Consider the following 21,422-nt stretch of genomic DNA (forward strand, 5'->3'; position numbering starts at 1 on the left):
AGGAGAGCCCAGGAGCATGGTGTGAGGAAGATCCCAGTGACAGAGGCACAGTGACCAATCAGGTAGGTCTCCAGGGAGCTGTGTGCATTTTGACTGGTGAGGTGGCGGGGAAAGACGGGGAGAGGGCAGGTGGGGAGACGGGTGACAGTTTTGGGGTGTCTGAAAGAAGCATGGGAATTGTAGGCTTGCCAAGGGTGTTGGCTGGGGTGAGGGGGTGGGAGAGTCTAGAAAGGGGTCGAGGGATGGGGTCGGGGGAAGCAGTGTGGAATCTGGGGAAGGGACAGGAGACTTGGGGAAGATGTGCCAGATGTGTATACAAGATGTCGCTTTTTGAGGGAGGGATCACCCAGACCATTCAGAGGTGAAGAGAGTGGTCCAGGGAAGGTCCCTGTGGTTGGAGCCCAGCTAACCCAGGGAGCCAGGGTTCCTCACAGCTCTGGTGACTGCAGCTCTTCCTGACACGCTCTTGTTGTGGCTTAGAGATTCAGGACACTCCTAGCTTTGGGTATGGGACCTGTCTGAGGTCTGAAGGACTGCAACAAGAGGGCTGCTGCTCAAGGCCCAGACCCCATTTCTACCATCTGGAGATGGAAGTCTCTGGAGGGTAGGGTTCAGGAGGGTATGTGACCATAGGAACAAACCCAGATCTACCCAGCAAAGCACCCTCCCCAGCACCCTCAGCCTCTCCTATGGATCTTTCAGGACCTGATTAGATGCATCCCGGGCTTTCTCTTATACCCCGAGGGGTCCACAGAGCCTCAACCCCAGTCCTCCTCACTTAGGATGGGGCTCTGTTTCGTGACCAGAAGTGTAAAGTGGCCTCCGTAGGCTTCTGCCATGGCTGCCACTGAAGTGCCCCGAACAATCAGTGCCCCCTAAGGGATCCCTCCCTCCTTCCTTCTGTAGCAGGACACCACTTTCCACAGGAAGTTTCTCCTGTGGCTGTGGGGAGGCAAGTGGCAGCTTTAGGAACTGTGCCGGGCGCAGCCGGCCTCTCCCCAGGCTGCCCTCACGTGCGTCTGGAGGTGACATGGGAAATTTAGATGAAACACCCCGAAGGCATGTCTGTGCACACAGCTCATCTGCCCTACGCGGGTCTGCATTCTTGACAGGTGACATAAAACTCTCTCAGGAGAACAAGCTCTCCAGCTGACTCTGCGGCCAGGAGGGGCTTGGCAGCTGCTGCTGATAGCTGGGGTGGGGGTGGGGTGCAGTGGGGTGGGGTGGGGGGTGGGAGGGTCCTCCATGACAAAGGGATGAGGGAGGTAGAGGGGGCAGGCTGCCTCCCAAAGGAAGGCTTTTGGAGCAGAACAGAAAACCATGCATGCCGGGAACCTGCAAGCCAAGGGAACAGATGTAGCACCCTTGGGCAGGAGGAGTTCCTTGTAAACTACTGGCTCCTCATGTTTTCTCTCTCCCAGCAGGTTACAGTAAGGTGTGAGGCTCAGTGTACTTTATTAAATTGGCCCCGTGAATGTTACATATTGAGTTTTTTGACATTCAATCATGTGCTCCAATACGTTATATCTGCATGAGATACAATATGAAATATAGTACCTGTATATTTATATTGCCCTCAAATTACATTTACTACTAGTGATGGAATGCCGGGAGAGGACGTGAGGCTTTCTTGCCAGCAGACTGAAGTTCTGAAGTCAGAGCGGGAAAGTTACTGAAGCAGGTGAAAGGAGAGGAATTTCTAGTTTCAAAGCTGTGGGCAGGGCCCCACCGGTTGGGGTGCTGCCCTTCCCCAGGGGGAAGAAGACTGACTCCATGCCTTCCTGCATCCCTAGGCACATCCTAGAGCCATGTCTGAAGAACTGTGATAGAATTCTTTCAGTGTTGAGAAAGGACGTAGGGGGAGATCAGGAGTGCCTCGGGGAAAGGCTTAGTACACAGGAAAGAACCAGCCATGGAAGGTCTCAAGTGAAGGCACACAGCCACCTTAGCCCCTGGGCTCAGCTGGCTGACTTCACAGAGGCCACCTCTCTTCAGTGGATTGCCATAACACAAAAACGGGACCCAAAGATGGCACAGAAGCCCCTCTTCCCAGCATGCCCTTCTCTGTTGGGCTTGTACTGTGGAAGTGAGACAACGCTTCATAGTCTCAGGCGGGATGGCGAAAAGTCCTTTTGGGGTCAGACAGGAAATACCATCAAAGCAAGAAGGGAGGCTGCTGCCTCAGCCTGTGGGAATGGCCAATCCTTACCCAAAGGCAAGATCCCATACAGCGTGATGAGCTGTCTGACGTCCAGGAGGGAAGGCATGGGCTCTATGGCTACCTGGCGCAGAGTGGTCCCCAGGTAGCTGTACTCGCCTGGGGAGGAAGGAAATCTGGATGAGTGGAATGGGAAACCAAACTGGTCTGAAAAATGAAGGCTCAGAGAACACAAATGCAACATGACAGAGCCACCATGGAGGCTGTCCTAGTCACATTGAACTAGTAACCGGACACAGAGCAGAGTCATCTGAGTCATCTGAAAGCCTTGATCAAGGAATTGCCCTGATCAGCTTGACCTGTGAGCTTGTCTATGGGGGGGCTGTCTAGATTATTAATTGATATAGGAAGGCTCAGCCCACAGTGGGTGGCTCCATCCCTATGCAGGCAGTTTGGGGCTGTATAAGAAAGCTAGCTAAGCACACAAGAGTAAGTGAACAAAAGCCAGAAGAGTGAGGCCGCACGAAGCCTTCCTCCAGGAGTGGTTCCCACTTTGAGTTCCTGCCCTGACTTCTGTCATTGGTGACCCGTGACCTGGAAGTGTAAACCAAATAATCTCTTTCCTCCCCAAGTTGCTTTCGGTCAGAGGATTTTTATCACAGCTCCCGAATGAACCCAGGGCATCTTCTCTTAGATAAGGGTTTGAAGAGAAACCAGGCAAGAATGCATAGCTACACCAGAAGTAATAAAAAGTAAATTATATTAACAGTCAGAATAATCTCACACAGAATAAATACTGGCCGCTTAGCATGCACAGGGCCCAGATTTGATCCTCAGTATTGTCATTCATGGTCACCATAAAGAGAAAAAAAAGTGCTGGGCTGTGTGAAGTGAGCTAAAGTTTTGAGTGACATACAAAGATGCTAAAATGCGGCAGGTTTTACTTTCAACACTAAGAGATTATTTCTTAAATTGGCAGAAAGTTCCACAATAAATTATTTAAGATCCATGTGGAATGTGTGCCCGAGCCGTGCACTGTGAAAGGAAGGGTCTGAGTCTAATTTAGGATAAATAGAAACATCTCCTGTTGAGGGTAATATTAATTTACATTTTTATCATTTTTAAAGGGTTACCAAAGGAATAATACGGAAATAAATCTCTACAGGTTTAATTAAAGATATCAAAGGGCTTAATTGTAAGTAGCCATAAATCTGAAGTGTTATTTTCTAACTCATTTAGATAAGGTCACCAAGAAAATTAGTTTGGCTGTCTCCATTTGTCACAAGGATGGACCTTTATGTATCGCTATGACTCCTGTGATCTGTTTCTGAACCCGCGGTGAAAATACTCCCGGAGTGAGGCAGGGCATTTGACTGTGTTCCCCAAGTGCTTTCTTTCCTACTTCAGGTGTTCACTGACCCTGGGGTGTGTGTGTGTGTGTGTGTGTGTGTGTGTGTGTGTGTGTGTGTGTGTGTGAGAGAGAGAGAGAGAGAGAGAGAGAGAGAGAGAGAGAGAGAGAGAGAGAGATGCAACGTGCACACTCCTGTATGTGAAATGTCAAAGACACCCAATGCCTATAGCATTTCCAAACGTGTGGAAAATTAGAGCGACAGTCGAGAGACGGGCTGCCGTCTCGTGCAGGGCAGCCTTCCAAATCCTCGGCATTAAAAGAAGACGTCCTTGGCAAGGACGAGGGTACTGGTTGGCGGAATGAGTGATAGTGGACACTTCCAGTACGGATCCAGAGACTCCCGCGCTTTAACAAGCAGGTAATAAATAGCAGAATGGTTAATTTAGCCTCTACCAGAAGGGAGAGAGACCCTGCAGTAACCGTTAAATCTAGTGCTTGCTGCCGGTAAACACGACATCAGAGGGCTGTGAAAGTGACCTCAATTTTCTTGCTTATGTAAATCCATATTAATATCCAGGCGGACCATATTTTCTGGAACCTAGCAGATTTTATTTAAACAAATTATATTAAATTAAATTAGTGGGTGTTGGTTCTGATAGAGAGAAGGGTCCAACTAGCCCGGGCTGTTTGCCAAGTTATGAGCCTCACTCTGAAAGCATGTCTCTGTGTTTTATGACTGCCCGGAATGGGAGCCATTATTCCTTCCCACCTACAAGAGTCAGAGCTCAGAAAGTTCTGGAGCCCCTGCACAAGCACCAGATCTTCCAGAAGGGAGAGAAAAGGAGAAAGCCAGAAGAAAGGGTATTTGAGGTAGAGGACTTGAAATGGGGATAGAAATGCAGAGCAATTGAAAGAGAAGAAGCAGAGCGCACCGAGGGCTGAACTGAGTTCTGTACAGGCTCTGTGTTGGAGTCTTTAAGCCCGGCTTCTCACCACGTGACCTCACCTGTAAGGAGGGGCCACGAAGATGCTTTTAGATCACAGGACCACCAGGTGGCCTGAAAATGAGCAGGATTCCTGGCCTTATGGGAATAGGAAAATTGGATACAGAGAAAGACAGACCTGGAGGGAGGACAGGACCGAAAGCTGAGGGTACAGAAGGGACATCTACACACCGGAAGCAGGGGAGAAGCGCAGAGTGCTTTCCTCACAGCTGCAGAAGGAACCCACCCTGCCTCGTCTCAACCTCAGACTTCCGGTCTGCAGAACTGGGAGTCGATCAGTTTCTATGGTTTAAACGGCCAGGCTTGTGGTCCCCGTTAAGATAGTCATACCACACAGGTCCAGAGTGAGCAAAATAAAGAGACGCAGCGTGCAGGAGCACAGCTGAAGGAAACCGGAAACACAAAGGATCCCGGATATCAAAACAAAACCAGCTACCTGTATTTCCACTCTATTCAATGTAGAAATAATAAAGGAATGAAGTATGAAGTAGTTTATCAAAATATCAAAATACCCGTGTGTGTGTGTGTGTGTGTGTGTGTGTGTGTGTGTGTGTGTGTGTGTGTGTATTTGGAGGTCAGAGGTTAATCTCTGTTGTTTCTCAGAAGCTGCCCACGTTGTTTTTGAAAGAGGGTCTCTCACTGGCCTGGAGCTCAGTAGGTAGGTAGGCTTGTTGGCCAGTGAGCGCCAGTGATCCACCTGTCCCTGCCCCCCCAGCACTAGGGGGCGCCACCATACCTGCCTCCTTGTCTGTGGGTTCCAGGGCTAGAAGTCAGATCCTCATGCTGACTCACCTACCTTCCCAGCCAGTAATCAGACTTCTTAAAGAAATCCTTCCGGGGCAGGGGTGAGGGCACACGGGGCTATCTCACCCCTACCACTCAGCGCTCACCACGCATGGTGGGGACGGAGGCATCATGGTCTATGGGCAAGCCTCGTGTTACATAGTTACAGAGTCAAAGTCCGGCTATAATGACGTGTATTGAAAACTTCTGGAAATGCTACATTTGTGTTTGGTGTGAGTTCCCCAGGCTCCAAAAAGCACAATTAAGTGATCTGAGAGACATCTCCAGGCGAACTCTTTTGCAAGATCATGCTTGTGCACGATGCTGGCATATGCCATAGCTTTGGGGACTGGAGTTCTGGAAGCGTGCGGAATCTTCCAAGCTTTAGCAGAGGTGATGAGCACCGGGGAGAATGTGACTGGCACAGGGCGGGCTTTGGTCCCTTTCTCATCACGCACAGCCGCTGCTGAGCCACGGTGTGCCAAGAGCACTCAGGAGAATCTGAGTTGTGTGTAGGCGGCTGGTCTCTGGGTGCTCTGAGTCGATGTGGGGGCACCCTGAAGGCAAACGCCTCTTCTCATGGAAACACCCTGAGTCCACCAGTGAAGGTGACAACAGCATTGGCGGAGGGTTAGCAGGAGCAGCGGCTAATGAAGGGCTGGGAACTGGGGGTGTGACTCACTCAGTGTTGACATCCCTTCACTGAGGCTGCTGCCATTGGCATTGGCATTCCACAGTAGCAGAAACGGAGGCATCGGAAGAGCCAGAGAAGGACAGCAATTCTGGAAGGCTAGAGTGGGCTAGCTTTGGCTAACCCGATCAAGGGTCCCAAGCACTAGACATCCAGCCTTAACCCTGTGGTAAAGGAGTCTGGGTGGGAGAAGTGCCCAGAATATTCCTCACAGGAACCTGGAGCTTGCTGCTCCCTGGGTGTGGGGTCTGGGCTCTTCAAAATGAGTGTGTTTGAACAGCATTGACCGTGCGGTAGTTGCAAAGCCAAATTAGTTGTCTTGTTTCTTGTGTAGCTGAGATCTGGCCAGGAGCCTGTGGCTGGGCTTCTGGGTACAGGGCCAGTGCTTGGAGCTGAGCATCTGGGCAGGGGCAGAGCTGAGCACAGGGAGGGCAGCCTTGACCCGCTGCGGTGTGGATGACGTCTGGAATTTTAAGGGAGCTAACATGAGAGAGGAACTGAAAACCACAGGACTCCAAAGCTGGCTTGAGGTCCTAGCATTGTTGAGGACTCACGGCTGGACCCTGGTCTTCAGAGTGCGCAGACTCTGCAGTCTGCTGTGTATGAGCTCCTGGTTCTCTCCTATTAGGAGGAGGAATCCTGGGGGCCTGGCCCACACACTTGCTCTCCTTGTCCACATACAGGGAAATCAGGGCTCTGAGATGATATCTTTCATAGGGCATGAGTCACCCAGGCTCAACTGCGGGCCGGCCATCTTTGTATAAAAATGCTAAAGAAACCAAGAAAATAAAATCAAAATCAGTGAGCCAGAGGACGAGTGAGAGATGATCATTTTCACTGGATGAGGAGACCAGATACGAACTGGCTGAGCAATGTTGAGAACGAAGCTCTTCCCAGTGGTGGGTGATTTGTTTAAGAATATCTCACACTTACTTGACTACAGCTCCCTTAATGTGGGAAGTCTGTCTGGCTTTTCTGATGAAGGGCACCTGCAGACTTGAGGTGGTCAGTCCCCAAATCAGAAATGGATCCGGGGAGGTAATGACCAGTCATCAAAGCACTAAGCAAAGATCCTCCACCCCTACCCTGGTCTGGCTGGCAGGTCCATGCCCAGTCAGAGGCTGGGGAGTGAAGGACTGGATTGTAAGTAGCCTCCTGTTGACCAGGTCTGTCAAGAGGCCTGGGTTAGATTAAGGGAGGTGAATGAAACCAGAGCTGGGGATATGACAGTGTTTGCCAAGCAATCATGAGGACCTGAGTTTGCCAAAGCTAGGCTCAGTAGTCTACATCTACCCCAGTGCTGGGGAGGCAGAGACAGGAGGATGTGGGGAATTCATTATCTAGCCAGGCAAATCTGTGAGCTCCAGGTTCAACAAGATACCCTATCTCAAAAAATAAGGTGGAGTGTAATTGTGGGAGACACCAGAGGTCAATCTCTGCTCTTCACATGCCTGTGCACATACATGCACACATACAAGCATGTATACATGCATAACGCACACGTACAAAAATCTGTAAAAGTAAACCATGGGATGGTGGTATAGTGAGCAAACAGATAAGACTGTAGAACAGGATTCCATAATCAAAGCTCAACAAACCGAGCCAAACTCCTGAACAAATGAAGGTTGGAAGAGGCTTGCCTGAGCGAATAGGCCAGTCCTCTAGTCTGAGAGATGAAGAGATAAATTGGCATCTAGGTGTCAAAAATCACCAGTAGATTCTCAGGTGTTTGCATGAAAGATGGCTTGGAACAATCTCTCGAGTCCCTGGTCCCACCCCAGGGACTGTTCATCATCTGGAAATGAACAAGGAAGCTTTCCAACAGAGAGTGTCTGGGGACGGCGCTTTCACCACCCGTTCAACTTAGAAGTCACAGGTGAGACAGAGAGACTCCAGGTTCCTGCAGTGAAGGGCCTGAGGACAGACCAATGCATGCAGTTCTCCTGCCAAAAATGCTTAACCTGGACGGGATAGTGGAGAAACCATCAAAGAAACCCAGCGGAGGGGGCCACCTGTAAAGCAGCCCAGACTCTTCAGAAAGCTGCAGCTGTGATTGGGTCAGAGAGGTGGGTGGGCTGCTTACAGTTGATTTTGTCACCCTGAGTTGTCTAGAAAGAGGAAACCTCAACTGGAAAAAAGCCTTCATTGGACTGACCCACCGGTAAGCCTGTAAGGCATTTTCTCAGTGATTGATGGGGAAAGGCCCTGCTCATTGTGGGTGGTGCCATCCCTGGGCTGGATTCTATCAGAAAGCAGGCTGAGCAAAAACTACTGAAGCAAGCCAGTAAGCAGCACTCCTCCATGGCCTCTGCCTCAGCTCCTGCCTCTAGGTTCCTGTCTTGAGTTCCTGCTCTGACTTCCCTCAGTGATGCACTGTGATCTTGATGTGTAAGCCAAATACATCCTTTCACCCCTAAGGTGCTTTTGCTCATGGTGTTTATCACAACTAAAGAAACTTAACTAAGACAGAAGTGATGGGTTCCAGACAGAAGGAGTCGCAGGAGAATAGAGAGCCACAACTACATGCACACCCTCACCGGGATGTGGGGCAGAGAAAGACATGCAGTTGTGACGACACATTTCAGGACGGGTGAGACCGCATTCCAAGTGTACATTAGGCAACAGTGTTAGTGTTAGAGTTAGTTTTCTGAGTGTGACTTCTTTTGGTGCTTATGTTAGAGGCTGTCCTTGACCACCAGTCAAGTTTTCTTCACCTGAGTAAAACGCAACATCTCCATCAGGGTGCAGAAGTGTGGGAAATTTTAAACAGCATGTTCTTAGGTCATCACAGATATGTTTTTAATTTAAAAAATCAACATATACCCTTAGTTGAATAGTCACTGCTGTCCCACCTCTGTCCTCCCAACGCTTCTGACCCCACTCAGAGTTCTCAGGAAGGAACACCCCGTGAAAAGGCTGTGCACCCCAGAAGTGCCAGAGGCAAGGCATCGGCACAAACGCATGAGCCATTCATTTCTTTATATCAGGTCATGCCAGAAGGGACTGGCCAAGCAGGGACTTCTGCCACCAGGTCGAGAAACCCAGCTTCAGCCGTACTAAGGGATTGGTTTTATTTAGGGGAGCCCCTTGGTTCATAGCACCCCCTTAGGTTGTTAAAATCCATTTACCAGCAGCCACCATGACCAGGCTGGAAAGAGACACAAATGAAATGCATTTCTAGAACCTCGGAGTGTGTCATGTGACAGGTGCAGACACTGTCCTCAGTGTACTTTACCAATGTAGTCGGAGAGGTTGACCTTCAGAGCCTGGATCAGCAGGCCTTTTTCAACCAGTTCCTTGTACAGAGATTCGATGGTCCTGGGGAGGAAATACACGGTCTCTGTCATCAGCCCACACTGACACACAAGACCACACCTGCTCTCGAGTACTCTTTCATACGTGCAAATAAATGCGTTTTTGCAATGTTCTACAATTGGGGATAAATTAGGCTTTCTGAAACCGGCGTTTTCAGCTAGCCGTGCGGATACTGAATCTTTCCTATTAATAAGAATGGTATTTGTGGGCGTCTGAAACCTGCTATGACTCCATCAGTCTTTATGATGGTCCAAATATGAGTTAGAAATTACCCGATAATAGTAATATAATGTTCCTAGAATTTTATTTTCAGTTAGCATCTGTGAGCCCATAGATCATTAGCCTTTGTGAAATTCCTGTTTAACTTGATAGTATAGTGGCTTAACATCTACAAGGAGTGAGAGTGGGTTATACAGGAGATAAATCTGTGTGTGTGTGTGTGTGTGTGTGTGTGTGTGTGTGTGTGTGTGTGCATGTGTGTACATGTGTGTAGGCCAGAGGTTGATGTGGTTGTCTGGAGCTTCACAGGCTGACCATCTTTCATCTTTTCAGTCCTGAAGTTGTTGTTTTTTGTTTTTTGTTTTTTTACATAGCCCCTGGCTATCTGGAACTCACCATGTAGACCAAGCTAAATTTGGACTCATAGAGCTCCATCTGCCTCTCCCTCCTGATTGCTGGGATCAGAGCATGTGACACTGTGCCCAGCCTGAAGATAATTCTTTTTGTGTTTTGTTTGCAATAGTGTCTCACTATGTATCTCTGGTTGTCCTGGAACTCACTATTGTAGACCATGCTGGTCTTGAACTCACAAAGATCTGCCTATCCCTGCCTCCTGAGTATTGGGACTGTGCCGCCACTCCTGGCTGAAGATAATTCTTATGTGGAAGACAAATCGTCCAAAGCTGTGTTTGTGTTAGATGGGTGTAGTTCTCTGTGTTATACATACACACCAAAACAACAACAAAAATATTCTCAAAAATAAGCTTGGCACACAGCCAGGATGAGGATAATTTATAACCTTCCGCATGACACAGCTAAGAGTCATCGAAGGAAGGAGTCTCAGTTGAGGGGTAATCTAGATCAGACTGACCTGTGGGGATTGCCTTTATCATTAATTGACACAGGAGAGTCCAGGCCACTGTGGGCAGCACCATTTCTTAGGCAGGCAGTCCTGGACTACATCTGAAAGCTACCTAAGCATGACTCAGTGAAGGAGCCAGCTAGCAATCAGCATCCTCAACAGTTCCTGCTGGACTCTTGGCTGTAAGTGACATCCTTGGCTGGAGGTAATGCTCTGTGGACTACCAAGCAGACTCACCTTCAAGTTCCCATCCTGACTTCCCTCAGTGATGGACTATGACCTGGAGTTTTAGCTAGAACAGCCCTCCCCTTTCCTAAACTGATTTCCATCAGTGTTCTTACCACGATGTCAGAACGGAAACTAGAACAAACTGCTTCTAACTTGTTTGTGACAGATTCAAGTGCAAGGAAGCATCCCAGAACACCGTCAGCATCCCAGCAGTCATGGTGGGGGAGCCACATCTGCGGCCATGCCAGTCAGCACCACTGTATTTGGTGATGCCTCAAATGCAAAGGGACGTGGGTGAACCCTTTAACTAGGAGGGAGCAGGGGCATGTCGGGGGTCCCAGTGTTTGCTCTTGGTTTCTCATTACTTCACTCTGTTTTGGAACTAAGGCAAAAACAAAGGAGGAAAACACTATATAAAAACAGTGGCTCTATGTGTCCACCTGGCCAGACCCTCCTCAAAATGACCATGTATCACGTATCTCTGTCCTGGACAGCTTCAGCATTACGCAATGACAGATGTCTGTCTTTCCATGAATGAGTATACCAGAGTCTCAAAATGTACCCTAGGACACTTGTGGGCACCAAGCAGCCAAACAGTGTAACCTCAAGGGGAGCCACTTCCAAGCATGCACCAGCTGTGGGGTACTGTGCCTCAGGGGTGACTGCAGAGGGGCTTGCAAAGAATTCAGGTAGGCTTCTTTTCCCGTGGATGTCATTCACATCTGCTATGAGCAAAACCCACAGTAAGAGAAGGCTGCTTCAGAATGGTGCCTGGCCTCCAATCAGCAGGCGTTAACTGAACTCCCTGACAATGCGATGCATGCCTGCATGCCTGCATGCCCACACTCGAAGTTTACAAAAACACAAGCATTTGAAGCCATCTATTAGCACTGGAGTTGAACTAAAGAAACTCAAGATTGCCAACATCTCTTGGAGACTCGGCTGCATTACATTTTTGGACTGGTTCCATCAGCAGGCAGGGTAGGGCACAGGGCACAGGGTGAGGCTATAAAGGAAGTGAGGTTCCCTCTGCCCAGAAGGAACTCAGCATGCATGTTCTGAAGTCTCATGATGTTATTTTCTCAGCCATTTTTTTAATAAGCACCACCCCCTGACTCCCACGTAAATACTAGAATTTTTCAAAGTTACAGAAACCTCCAGGCAAGTGGTCCTGTTGGGCATTTTTCTTCCATCTGGAGTCTATACAGAGCTTCCTCTTGTGCCTATCACTCCCCACACTGTCTAGGAGGGCCGTGGGAGGGCTGAGAGGCTGCCTCACCTCAGCCTGCTCTGGGATTCGGGCTGCATCTCTGCATTTCTTATTTGCTCTTCTGCCTGCTCTCTGCATCTGCCACCCCCAGAACAAGCCCAGGCCTCACCTGTCAGCTGTCAGGTCTTTGTCCTTCTTCCCCCGTTTCCCTTTCTTCTTGCCTTTCTTTCCTTTACCTTGCTGAAAGAAAGTGGGAAGGAGCAAGGTTTTCATAAAGAACGAGCGAGCAGGTGACTCCCGGAGGCGCCTTCTCGCCTTTGAATTGCTTTTGCATCTTCGACAAAAGAGGAGTTGTGTGTTTGTGTGCAGGGCTGCCTGGGCCCTCTGTCCTGCTGCGTCTACATCCACCTGCCTGCCAGTCTGTATGTTTGTGTTCGCTTATGTACAGTAGTGTTGACTAGCAAAGCTGTGCGGCATGGAGGTAAATTCCTTCTATACCTAATTTGTTGAGTTTTTTTTTCCATAGTAGAATATTGAACCATGTCACATACCTTCCCATTTCTGAAAGGACATAGAACAAGGTAATTGATTGTGACCATGAACAACTCAGGCTTTTCAACTCCATTCCGTCAACGTGGTGGGGCACAGGGACCTATCCATGCATGTTGAACCATCCTTGCATTGCACAGTCCGGGAGCAAAATCCATCTAAATGCTGCCAAACTCAGTTTGCTAGTGTTTTGTTGAAGCTATGTGTCCCCCTGTTAGTCAGGAATATCGACACCTAGTTTTCTTTAATTTTGGTGTCTTTATCTGGTTTTGGTTTCAGGGTGCCAGTAGGCTCATAAAAGAACTTAGAAGTCTTTCCTCTTCTATTATTGTTGGATTTTTTAATACTAACTTTTCTTTTTCTCTTTCATATTCTCTAGAAGCCAGACTGTGACACCCAAGACATTCATTTAGTCTTGGGGACCAATCCCCATAGGAGCTAGACTTAACAATTAGTCCATACAATAATATACATTGAGGTTTGCTTTGAGCCAGAGAGGGTCGCTTATGTCTACACATTCCTACATTCATGGCCCTTAGGTATAAGAAAGACACTAACATGGTATCACCAGCAAATATAACACCCACCAGTTATGAAGCACAAGGAGGACACAGAGTGCCATTCACATGTAAAGAAACAAGAGCCACTATGGGGTTTCCAAAGGCCCCTCTGAGGGAGACTGTTGTCTGTTCCCGAGATACAGAGAGGCCATTGGAGAGTGTGAATGGGGAGTGTCCAAATCAGACTTGCATTTAGGAAGGACCACTCAGGATGTTGGATAATCTCTGACCAAGTTGCCATCTCCAGAAAGTGCAGGAAACTGCCAAGGGCTATCCTTCATCCCTGGCTAATGGTTTCCCTATAAGACTCCTCGTAATTGATTATCTTTTAGCTTGCTTTGAAATTCATCTTAGGTTACCTGGGCTGGGATTGGACTGTGAAAACTCTTCTAGCTACACAATCACTAACAATCCCTTGAGAGCACCTGATGGTGCTGTGACATCTTGTGTGACATCTTGTGACAGATGGTGGCATCTTGTAGATGCCAGGTTGCAAGGAACAAGGAGAGAAGTCAGAGGAGGAAAGGAAGGAAGCAAGGCTGGTATGGCTTTGGACTTGGCTGGCGAGGAGGAGGACGCCTGCCATCTGACAGGGGGTCACAGCCACCTCCGAAATATGTTCCCATGGTGATCAGCTTAGTTTCCGTGTCTAGTCATGAACACAACCCCTTTTCATAGATGAAGACACACATGGAGTTTAACAGTGACATCAGCAGATGTCCTGGGAAAGGAGAGGGGACGGCATCAGGCCACCGTCTTGTGTCTTCAGAACAGCGCTCTGAGGGACAATTTAAATGACTTCAGAGTTAAGCTATATGCTCAGCACAAAATGGACTAAGATAGCTATCCTAAGGCCATGTGTCCCCTGAGATGCCAAGACTCAACACAGTGCACCTGAGCTCATGAGCCACAGACCGGTGGCTTAGTGTCTCTAAACCTCATGTTTCTTCTGTCTTTGACAACACGGCCAGGGGAGTCTTGGATTTCTTCTTTTGAACATTCTGGCCCAGTTGCTGGGCTGTCTGTGGGATGAAGGTGGACACAGCAGGCTAAAGGAATGAACTGCACATGCTTTAGTCTGACTGGCTGTTGCAGACCACCACAGGATGGATTTGTGGGAGTTCAGGAGTGGACCCACCCAGCTTCTTTCAGTCTGATTCTCACACTCATAAACCCTGCTCACTGTTATTGGCTTCCACTACAAACTGACCTATGGGAGCAGATGGGGGCAGAGGGATTGGGGCATTTGCTGTGGCCCCTCAGATAGCACTCATCTTGTGTAGGGTGTTAATGGGTGGTCCTGGGGAGGAGCCTCTGTGGAGGTGAGAGGGCCAAACCACCAAATACTGAGTGGTGAATAGTGAAATCAGCAAAAGGGGGAAGCTTGATGCCTTAGTCAGTATTCTATTGCTGTGAAGAGACACCATGACCAAGGCAACTCTTATAAAAGGAAGCATCTAATTGGGGTTTGCTTACAGTTTCAGAGATTTAGTCCATTTTCATGGTGGGGAGCATGCTGGCATACAGGCAGACATGATGCTGGAGAAGTAGCTGAAAGTTCTACATCCAGATCCACAGGCAGCAGGAGAAGAGAGAGCCACTGGGCTTGGCTTCGCCTTCTGAAACCTCAAATCCCACCCCCCTAGTGACACACCTCCTCCAACAAGGCCACACCTCCTAATCCTTCCCAAGCAGCACCACTCCTTGATGACCAAGCATTCAAATCTATTAGTTTATGGGGGGCATTCTTATTCAAATCACCATGTTTGATGTGGGGCATCTTGGGTACAACCAGCTACCCAGCAGGCCCTGCTGTCCGTGGCCAACTCTGCTGCCCACGCGTGTTTAATACCCACCTTCTTCCCTTTCTTTCCCCGGGCCGGGTGTTCTATTTCTTTGTTCACAGCCAGCTTAAGGTTTCTCAGCTCCTGTCTCATCAACTCATCAACCTAGGAGAAAATGCAAAGTACACACACCGCTTTCAGGTAACTTCACATGCCTTGTGTCTCCTTGGGGTAAATTCTCGGATTGCTTACCGATTTGGAAATGGTAAAAAAGTGTAATCGTGGCAGCAAATGGCTTTTTTTTTTTTTCCTACTGGAGGCAAGTGTAGGCATACCTGAACCCTTATCTCAAACTCTAATTCCTTCCGTTTCTCCTCCTTGATCATTTCTGGGTCATAGTCCTGAGGGAAATTCCAAGACTCATCTTTATTCATCCACGTGTCTGTGTTCCACAAGGACAGAGAAAAAGGAAATGAAAAAAAATTAAGTTCAACATCTGGGTTAATGAGGGCTGTTACTGTAATCTCAACACACACGAATCTGTCCAGTTTCTGAACAGAAGTTTGAATAGAGAAGCCAGAGAATGAGAGCGTTCATAGACCTGTCATATGATGTTCGAAAAAAGGAGAGAAAAATGGAATGTGAAAACATGAAGTAAAGATATAGGAGTAGTTGGTTTTGTTAATTTAACACAGCCTAGAATCTGCTGAGGAGAGAACTGAGGAATTGTCTAGATCAGGAATTGTGATGCACCATTTTGGGAGGCCTGAGGCAAGAGCCCTTGGGACAGGATAGCTTCAGGGAGACATGGACACAAAGGTCTAGTGTCTAAGAGTGGGTCAGGTCTGCAAGCTATAGACATTAACCCTGTGGCCATGTGGTCACTTATGGAAAAGCAATGGATATCCCCATGCACCAGTGAGGTGGGTCCACATGAATGGATGTCACTATGCAGAAGTGAGGTGGGCCTACTTTAATGGATGTTGCCATGCAGAAGTGAGGTGGGTCCACATTAATGGATGTCACCATGCACCAGTGAGGTGGGTCCACATGAATGGATGTCACTATGCAGAAGTGTGGTGGGCCTACTTTAATGGATGTCACTATGCAGAAGTGAGGTGGAACTACTTTAATGGATGTCGCCAAGCAGAAGTGAGGTGGAACTACTTTAATGGATGTCGCCAAGCAGAAGTGAGGTGGGCCCCCTTTACTTCCTAGACAAGCTCTGAGGTCAGCAGATGTTAGCTGGAGCAGAGCCTGGACGGATTCCAACAAAGTCTAGCAGGGATCCTCACTCACCTCACCTACGTCCTGCCTGGGAAAGATGTGAGTTGAGCTGTGTGAGTGTATTACCGTCCCCACTTTACCACACCATACGCCACACCCCCACGATCTGGGGGTAAGCCTGTGAGTGATGTCAGAGGTGAGATGCCAGTGGGTCATGACAAGGGCTTGAAAAATGCAGAATGTAGACTTATGAGAAACAGAAAAAAACAGATTTCACGCTGGCGCAGACAGGGCAGCTGCATGAGAAGTGTCTTAATGACTGGGTCCAGAGCACAGGACAGATGTCAGGGTGGGGAGAGGGGATGAAAAGTACCACTGGAGGGACTCTAGTTTGAAGGTAATGAAAGAATTTCAAGGTATGCCATCATCTGGTCTGGCAGGGGACAAGCCTGGAAAAAGGGGGTACCTCGCATGGCTAGACAATGCTTCTATCAGAAGACATATTTCATAAAATGAAAATCCCAGTGTCGGGTGTGGGACAGTTTCCTATAAGAAGCTGTTGGTCAATGAACCTCCAGAGACTCCTGAAAGCAACCCAGGCTATGACAAATATTTTTGGTTGCCCATCAAAACCATATGGTGAGACTCTATCGCTAAAGACATACAGAAATGAAGCTAGAGTTGATCAAAGCTTCCTCCATGTCTAGCTTACATAGAGCTAGAAGGTGTTATACAGTTGCTGGGGGGCTACTCACCCCACCCCCACATTTCCCCAGAGTGCTCTTGAGTAGGAGCAGCAGGACATATTAGACAGAACGATTAGAGGCAGAGATAAAGATAGAAAATACAGGATAGCCCCAAGAGGGCCTGGAACCTATTCTAATGGGCCCCGACGGTCTCTGTCCCGAGTATTTGTAGGAATGCCAAGGGGTGGAGCAAAAGACCCCTCCCCCCAGCACAGCCAAGTGCAGACCATCTCAGACACCTGCGCTCAGGCCCGTGGTCCAATCATCCTCTCTATGCAGACGTGCTGGATAAAGCCACTAGGAACCTGAAAATGGGCTCCCACAGGGAAGAGAAGTCATATGTGGTCTCACCCACAGCTGGACCCTGCAAGCTGCAAGGCAAGATGTGCCTGCCCACTGGTGCAGCGGTGGTATCACTGTCGTGGGACAACCAATCACTTTCTGATTGGATTTGAGGCCTGCGAGACAGGAAGGAATCCACGCCTAGAACTGTAAACCTGGTCAAAACCCATGGCTGTGGAAGTCACAGACCACAGCAGGGAACCCTCTCCTGTTGTCTTGATAAACGGACGACTGCCTCCTAAGTATTTATGTCTATACCATAGATTAGTGCTAGCCTTCACCCTGGTCAGAGAAGCTTCTGTCTGAAGCGGGCAGTTGCTCAGCCCTCAACAGGGTAACTGTATCAGTCTTACCCAGGCGCAGCGAACGTTATGGGAAAAGGGGAGGAAAGAGTGTAAGAGCAGGAAGATGGGGAGGAGAGCCATGAAAGGCTGGCTTCCGGATGTGGCATCACCATGGCACCCATGACCTCACAGCCGCTGTGTTTACCGGCACATGAGCTGCACAAGATCAAGCCAGTCAGCATTTCAACATGGTAGGGAAGAGGCTCATTAATCCCTACCCCAGCTAAGGAGCTACTGGCAGTTGATGGCTGCTTTGGTGGGATGTCATTTGTGGGGGGTACTACTGCTGTGGAAACCCGTGCTCTGGTGGATGGCCCCCCACCATGTATGTGTGGGAAGCACTAATTGAATGCTGTAAATCTTGAGGGGAAATAAAAAGAGAGAACATGAAGGTTGGAGGGGACATCCTGAGGGGGTTTAGGAAGAGTGGGAAAGGCGAGCTGGCGATGGATATGATCAAAAAACATTGTATACATATATAAAATTATCAAAGATAAATAAAAATATTCTTAATAAGCTCATTTCCCGAAATACACATTATTCTAACATCTAGAATAGTCTAAATGTAGGGCTGACAGATGCTTCTTTTTTTGAGACAGGGTCTCACTATATAGTCCAACTGGCCTTGACCTAGAGGTCTCCTATTTTATGACAGGATTATGGGTATTCTCTGCCATGCCTGGCTCACTGGCTTCTTTCTCTGTTAAAAACAAACAAACAAACAAACAAACAAACAAAAACCAATCAACCAACCAACCAACCAAACAAACAAACAACAACAACAACAAAAAAAACAAACAAAACTTACATTTGCCCCCAACAACAGCAAAACGAGCTTCAGTGTGTTACAAAGTGCCGTTTACTTTTGCTCACTACCTGACATGCTTCCACCTTGCAGGACTGGTAAGTTTTCAGCCACCACAAGTTTACATCCTACATTAAGACATCAGAGAGCAGAGCTGCTTCGCTATTTACAGGGACCCCCTTCTCAGCGCATCGCTAGAGAGGCTCCCCAGACTCTGAGAACAAGACGTTCAGCCGTAGAAGGACCGTGGAATACTTAACAGGGAGGGAACAGCGGCCTGAGCATTCCTGCCACAGTCGCAGGAACGCGTCCACACGCTGGAGTCGCTGTACGCTTTCTAACACAGCGCCTCACAAGGGGCCCTGTGATCTCCCCTCCAGAAGGTCTCAATGGGCTGATTTTTTTTTCCTTCGAAATGTTGCTTTCTCATGACACTTCTGCACAGGGCACTTTTCAATCCCTTCAGGAATTTCATGGGCGTTTGTAAATGCAGGAAGCTCTTTGGGACCCTCAGAGGGTACTTGTTGCCTCGCTCTCCTGCAGCCAGAAAGAGCTTTTTATCCCGGACTATGAAAAGCAGGCCAGAGCCCTTTCACATGGAGGGGAAGGGGGGGCGGTGTGGTGAGGAGGGGCGGAGGGGGCTTAATCTTAGCGATTAAAATGCTAATGCATTATTTGAGAAGGCAAACCTTTGGTTTTAATGAAAAGGAATCTAAGATGAAGAGGTTTCTATTTAAGTTACCGGAGACCTGGAAGATGACAGCCGAAGCCTCCAACTAGAAGACACTTTGCGGCTTCTCCCTACGTGGTGGATTTCCTAGAAACAGGCTATGCTCAAGAGGTGGTGGTGAAGGCAGGATGTTGGAGGTGGCAAGATCTGGCTTCCCATGGGAATGCCAAATCTGCCCCCAAATTCATTTTGCTTTTTGTCAAAAAAGAAGCGCTTACATGGTGCTCGCAAGTGTTAAAAGACCGCGAAAGTGAAACTCTTGCGCCATCTGCCTCTGGCTCACACAGTCTGATGAATTCATTTCTGTGTTCATTCACTCACGAAGGAAGTCAATTCAGTGTTAATTACGATGCTGCCGAGCTGATGAGTCTCAGACCAAGGCCTTGCTTCCAGAGCAACTAGGTCCTCCGGGACTTGGGCCCCACTGCAGGTGTGTGTGTGTGTGTGTGTGTGTGTGTGTGTGTGTGTGTGTGTGTGTGTGTGTGTGTGTGTGTGAAGCACATACGCATTGCTTGCCATCTGAGCTGGGTACAAAGGGGCAAGGTGGGTGCAGGTGGGGAGGTGACCGCCACTCAGCCGAGGCCCCCAGAGGGGCTTTTCCTGGCGCAAGGCCTGGGGGGACAAGCATTGTGAGCAAGGAGAGAAGACAGCACACAGCTGCTGTGGGAGTGTTCCGGGCATGCTAAGGGAGGAGAGGTGTCAGTAGGCTGAGGATGTGGTCTCCGGAGCTCCTTCGGCTGGTCAATGTATTGCTCTCTTGGGCCTGCGTTGGGCGCCCCTCGGTTCCTTAGGACGTTCCGAGTTCCTGAGAGCCTGGCGTGAGAAGCGAGGCTTTCCTCCCCCAATGTCTTCCTCTGCCCTCCTCCTCTCTGCACAGTTGTATGAAAGGGGAAGCGGGGAGTCAGGCCTTCCAAATCCTGAGGGCAAATATGTGCACGCAGCCCCTCACACCTGGAAGTCCTTCCTGCTGAGGACATCTTGGATGATGCCACCAGAGTGAGGGAGAGAAGAGAAGAAGAGAGTGGCTGGTAGTGAGCAGAGATCAGGGAGGGCCTATGATGGGTGCGAAGAAATGGAGGGCTCCCCGGGGAGGACGCGGGTGAGAAGGAACATAGCATTACTCGGCTCCTCTGTGTGGAAACCATCCTGAAGGCCAGTGGGAGACAGTGACCACATGGCACAACACAGGGTGGTAAAGAGGCCAAAAGACACGACTGTCTTGCCAGTTATCATTCTTGTCCACACACACACACACACACACACACACACACACACACACACACACGCACACACACACACACGCACGCACACTCACGCACACATGCATGCATGCATACATGAGTCAGTGGGACCCCAGCCAGGCCTGGACTTGCAGAGTGGATTCCTGAAGGTCCTGACTGCTCAGGGCGCATGTCTGCTTTCGTTCTAAACTCACACAACTACGCAGCTTGGTCCCTTCCCATCTGGGGCCCTGCAGGCATGTGGATGGGTGACATCATTTTTGGACCTCCAGATCAATATCGCATCCAGCACGGTTTGCTGAGTGAATATGTGAGTGGATGGAGGTTTTTGATGGTGACTGTTCTGCTCCACTGTAAGTAAAGGTTTGGATGAGTTCTCAAACTTGAAAGATGGCAGGCTTCCCTATGGCCCTTCCTGACGAGGGCAAGGACTGAGTTCATTGCCTGGTTCCTACGAAGATGGGATGACTTGGGCACAAAAACATCTGTCTTTGCATGTTTTGGGCACCTGGTAAATGTTAGTTGGTTCCTTTGGCTTCCTTCTTGGACTCAGGTGCCATATGCTAACAGTGTCATGGGCACCTCTGGCTCCTCCCAGAGCACCCTGAATGTCCCTGCCACTAGTGGTCTGTAGGAGGGTACCTGCTAGAATGTATTTAGCGTAGTGAACCTATAACTATAGTGAAATTGTTAAGGGTATAACCCAATTTACTGGGATAAATGCCTTGAATCAATATTAAGTATATACATATCTGTCTGTCTATTATCTATCTATCTATCTATCTATCTATCTATCTATCTATCTATCTATCTATCTATCTATCTATCTATCCATCCATCCATCCATCCATCCATCCATCCATCCATCCATCCATCCATCCATCCGACCCAATGTTGTCCAGATCAGACTCAGATTGGGAAGGAGGTCCATGATTGACTGACATTTGAAAAATTTCTCCTTTACATCCTTATTACATTTCCCAGGGATTTCCACAACAGTACTAGGGACCAGGGTCAAACTGGTTAATCATCTGCTGCTAAGATTTATCCCAAGGGTACAGTGGGACTAAGGAGCTGGATGACAGTCCTGGCAAATTACGGCGGATATCTGAGAGGGCAGAGTCCATCCGCTCACACACGGGCTAGGTTCTGGCCATGCTGTTGGAGTTGAGCCACAGACAAAACAATCATCAGAACGAGACGTGTCTTGGTCTGAGAGGACTAAGATGTGTACATATGGAATTTATTTCCTTAATGGAATGCCTTTCTTTAT

At 48.7% G+C, this 21,422-nt stretch overlaps 1 protein-coding gene across 1 annotated transcript in view; it reads right to left on the reverse strand.

Annotated features, from left to right (window-relative positions):
• The window catches only part of Drc11 (dynein regulatory complex subunit 11), a 128,108-nt gene that overhangs the window by 35,996 nt on the left and 70,690 nt on the right, over positions 1 to 21,422 (reverse strand). The window contains exons 10-14 of the mRNA XM_016007120.3: positions 15,050 to 15,156; positions 14,787 to 14,879; positions 11,991 to 12,061; positions 9,223 to 9,305; positions 2,210 to 2,317 (exon numbers count right to left, since the gene is read on the reverse strand). Of these exons, the coding sequence (XP_015862606.1) occupies positions 2,210 to 2,317; positions 9,223 to 9,305; positions 11,991 to 12,061; positions 14,787 to 14,879; positions 15,050 to 15,156 (462 nt within the window). The remainder of the gene's footprint in view (positions 1 to 2,209; positions 2,318 to 9,222; positions 9,306 to 11,990; positions 12,062 to 14,786; positions 14,880 to 15,049; positions 15,157 to 21,422) is intronic.

This window comes from Peromyscus maniculatus, chromosome 13 (genome assembly GCF_049852395.1).
Source record: "Peromyscus maniculatus bairdii isolate BWxNUB_F1_BW_parent chromosome 13, HU_Pman_BW_mat_3.1, whole genome shotgun sequence".
Lineage (NCBI taxonomy): Eukaryota > Metazoa > Chordata > Mammalia > Rodentia > Cricetidae > Peromyscus > Peromyscus maniculatus.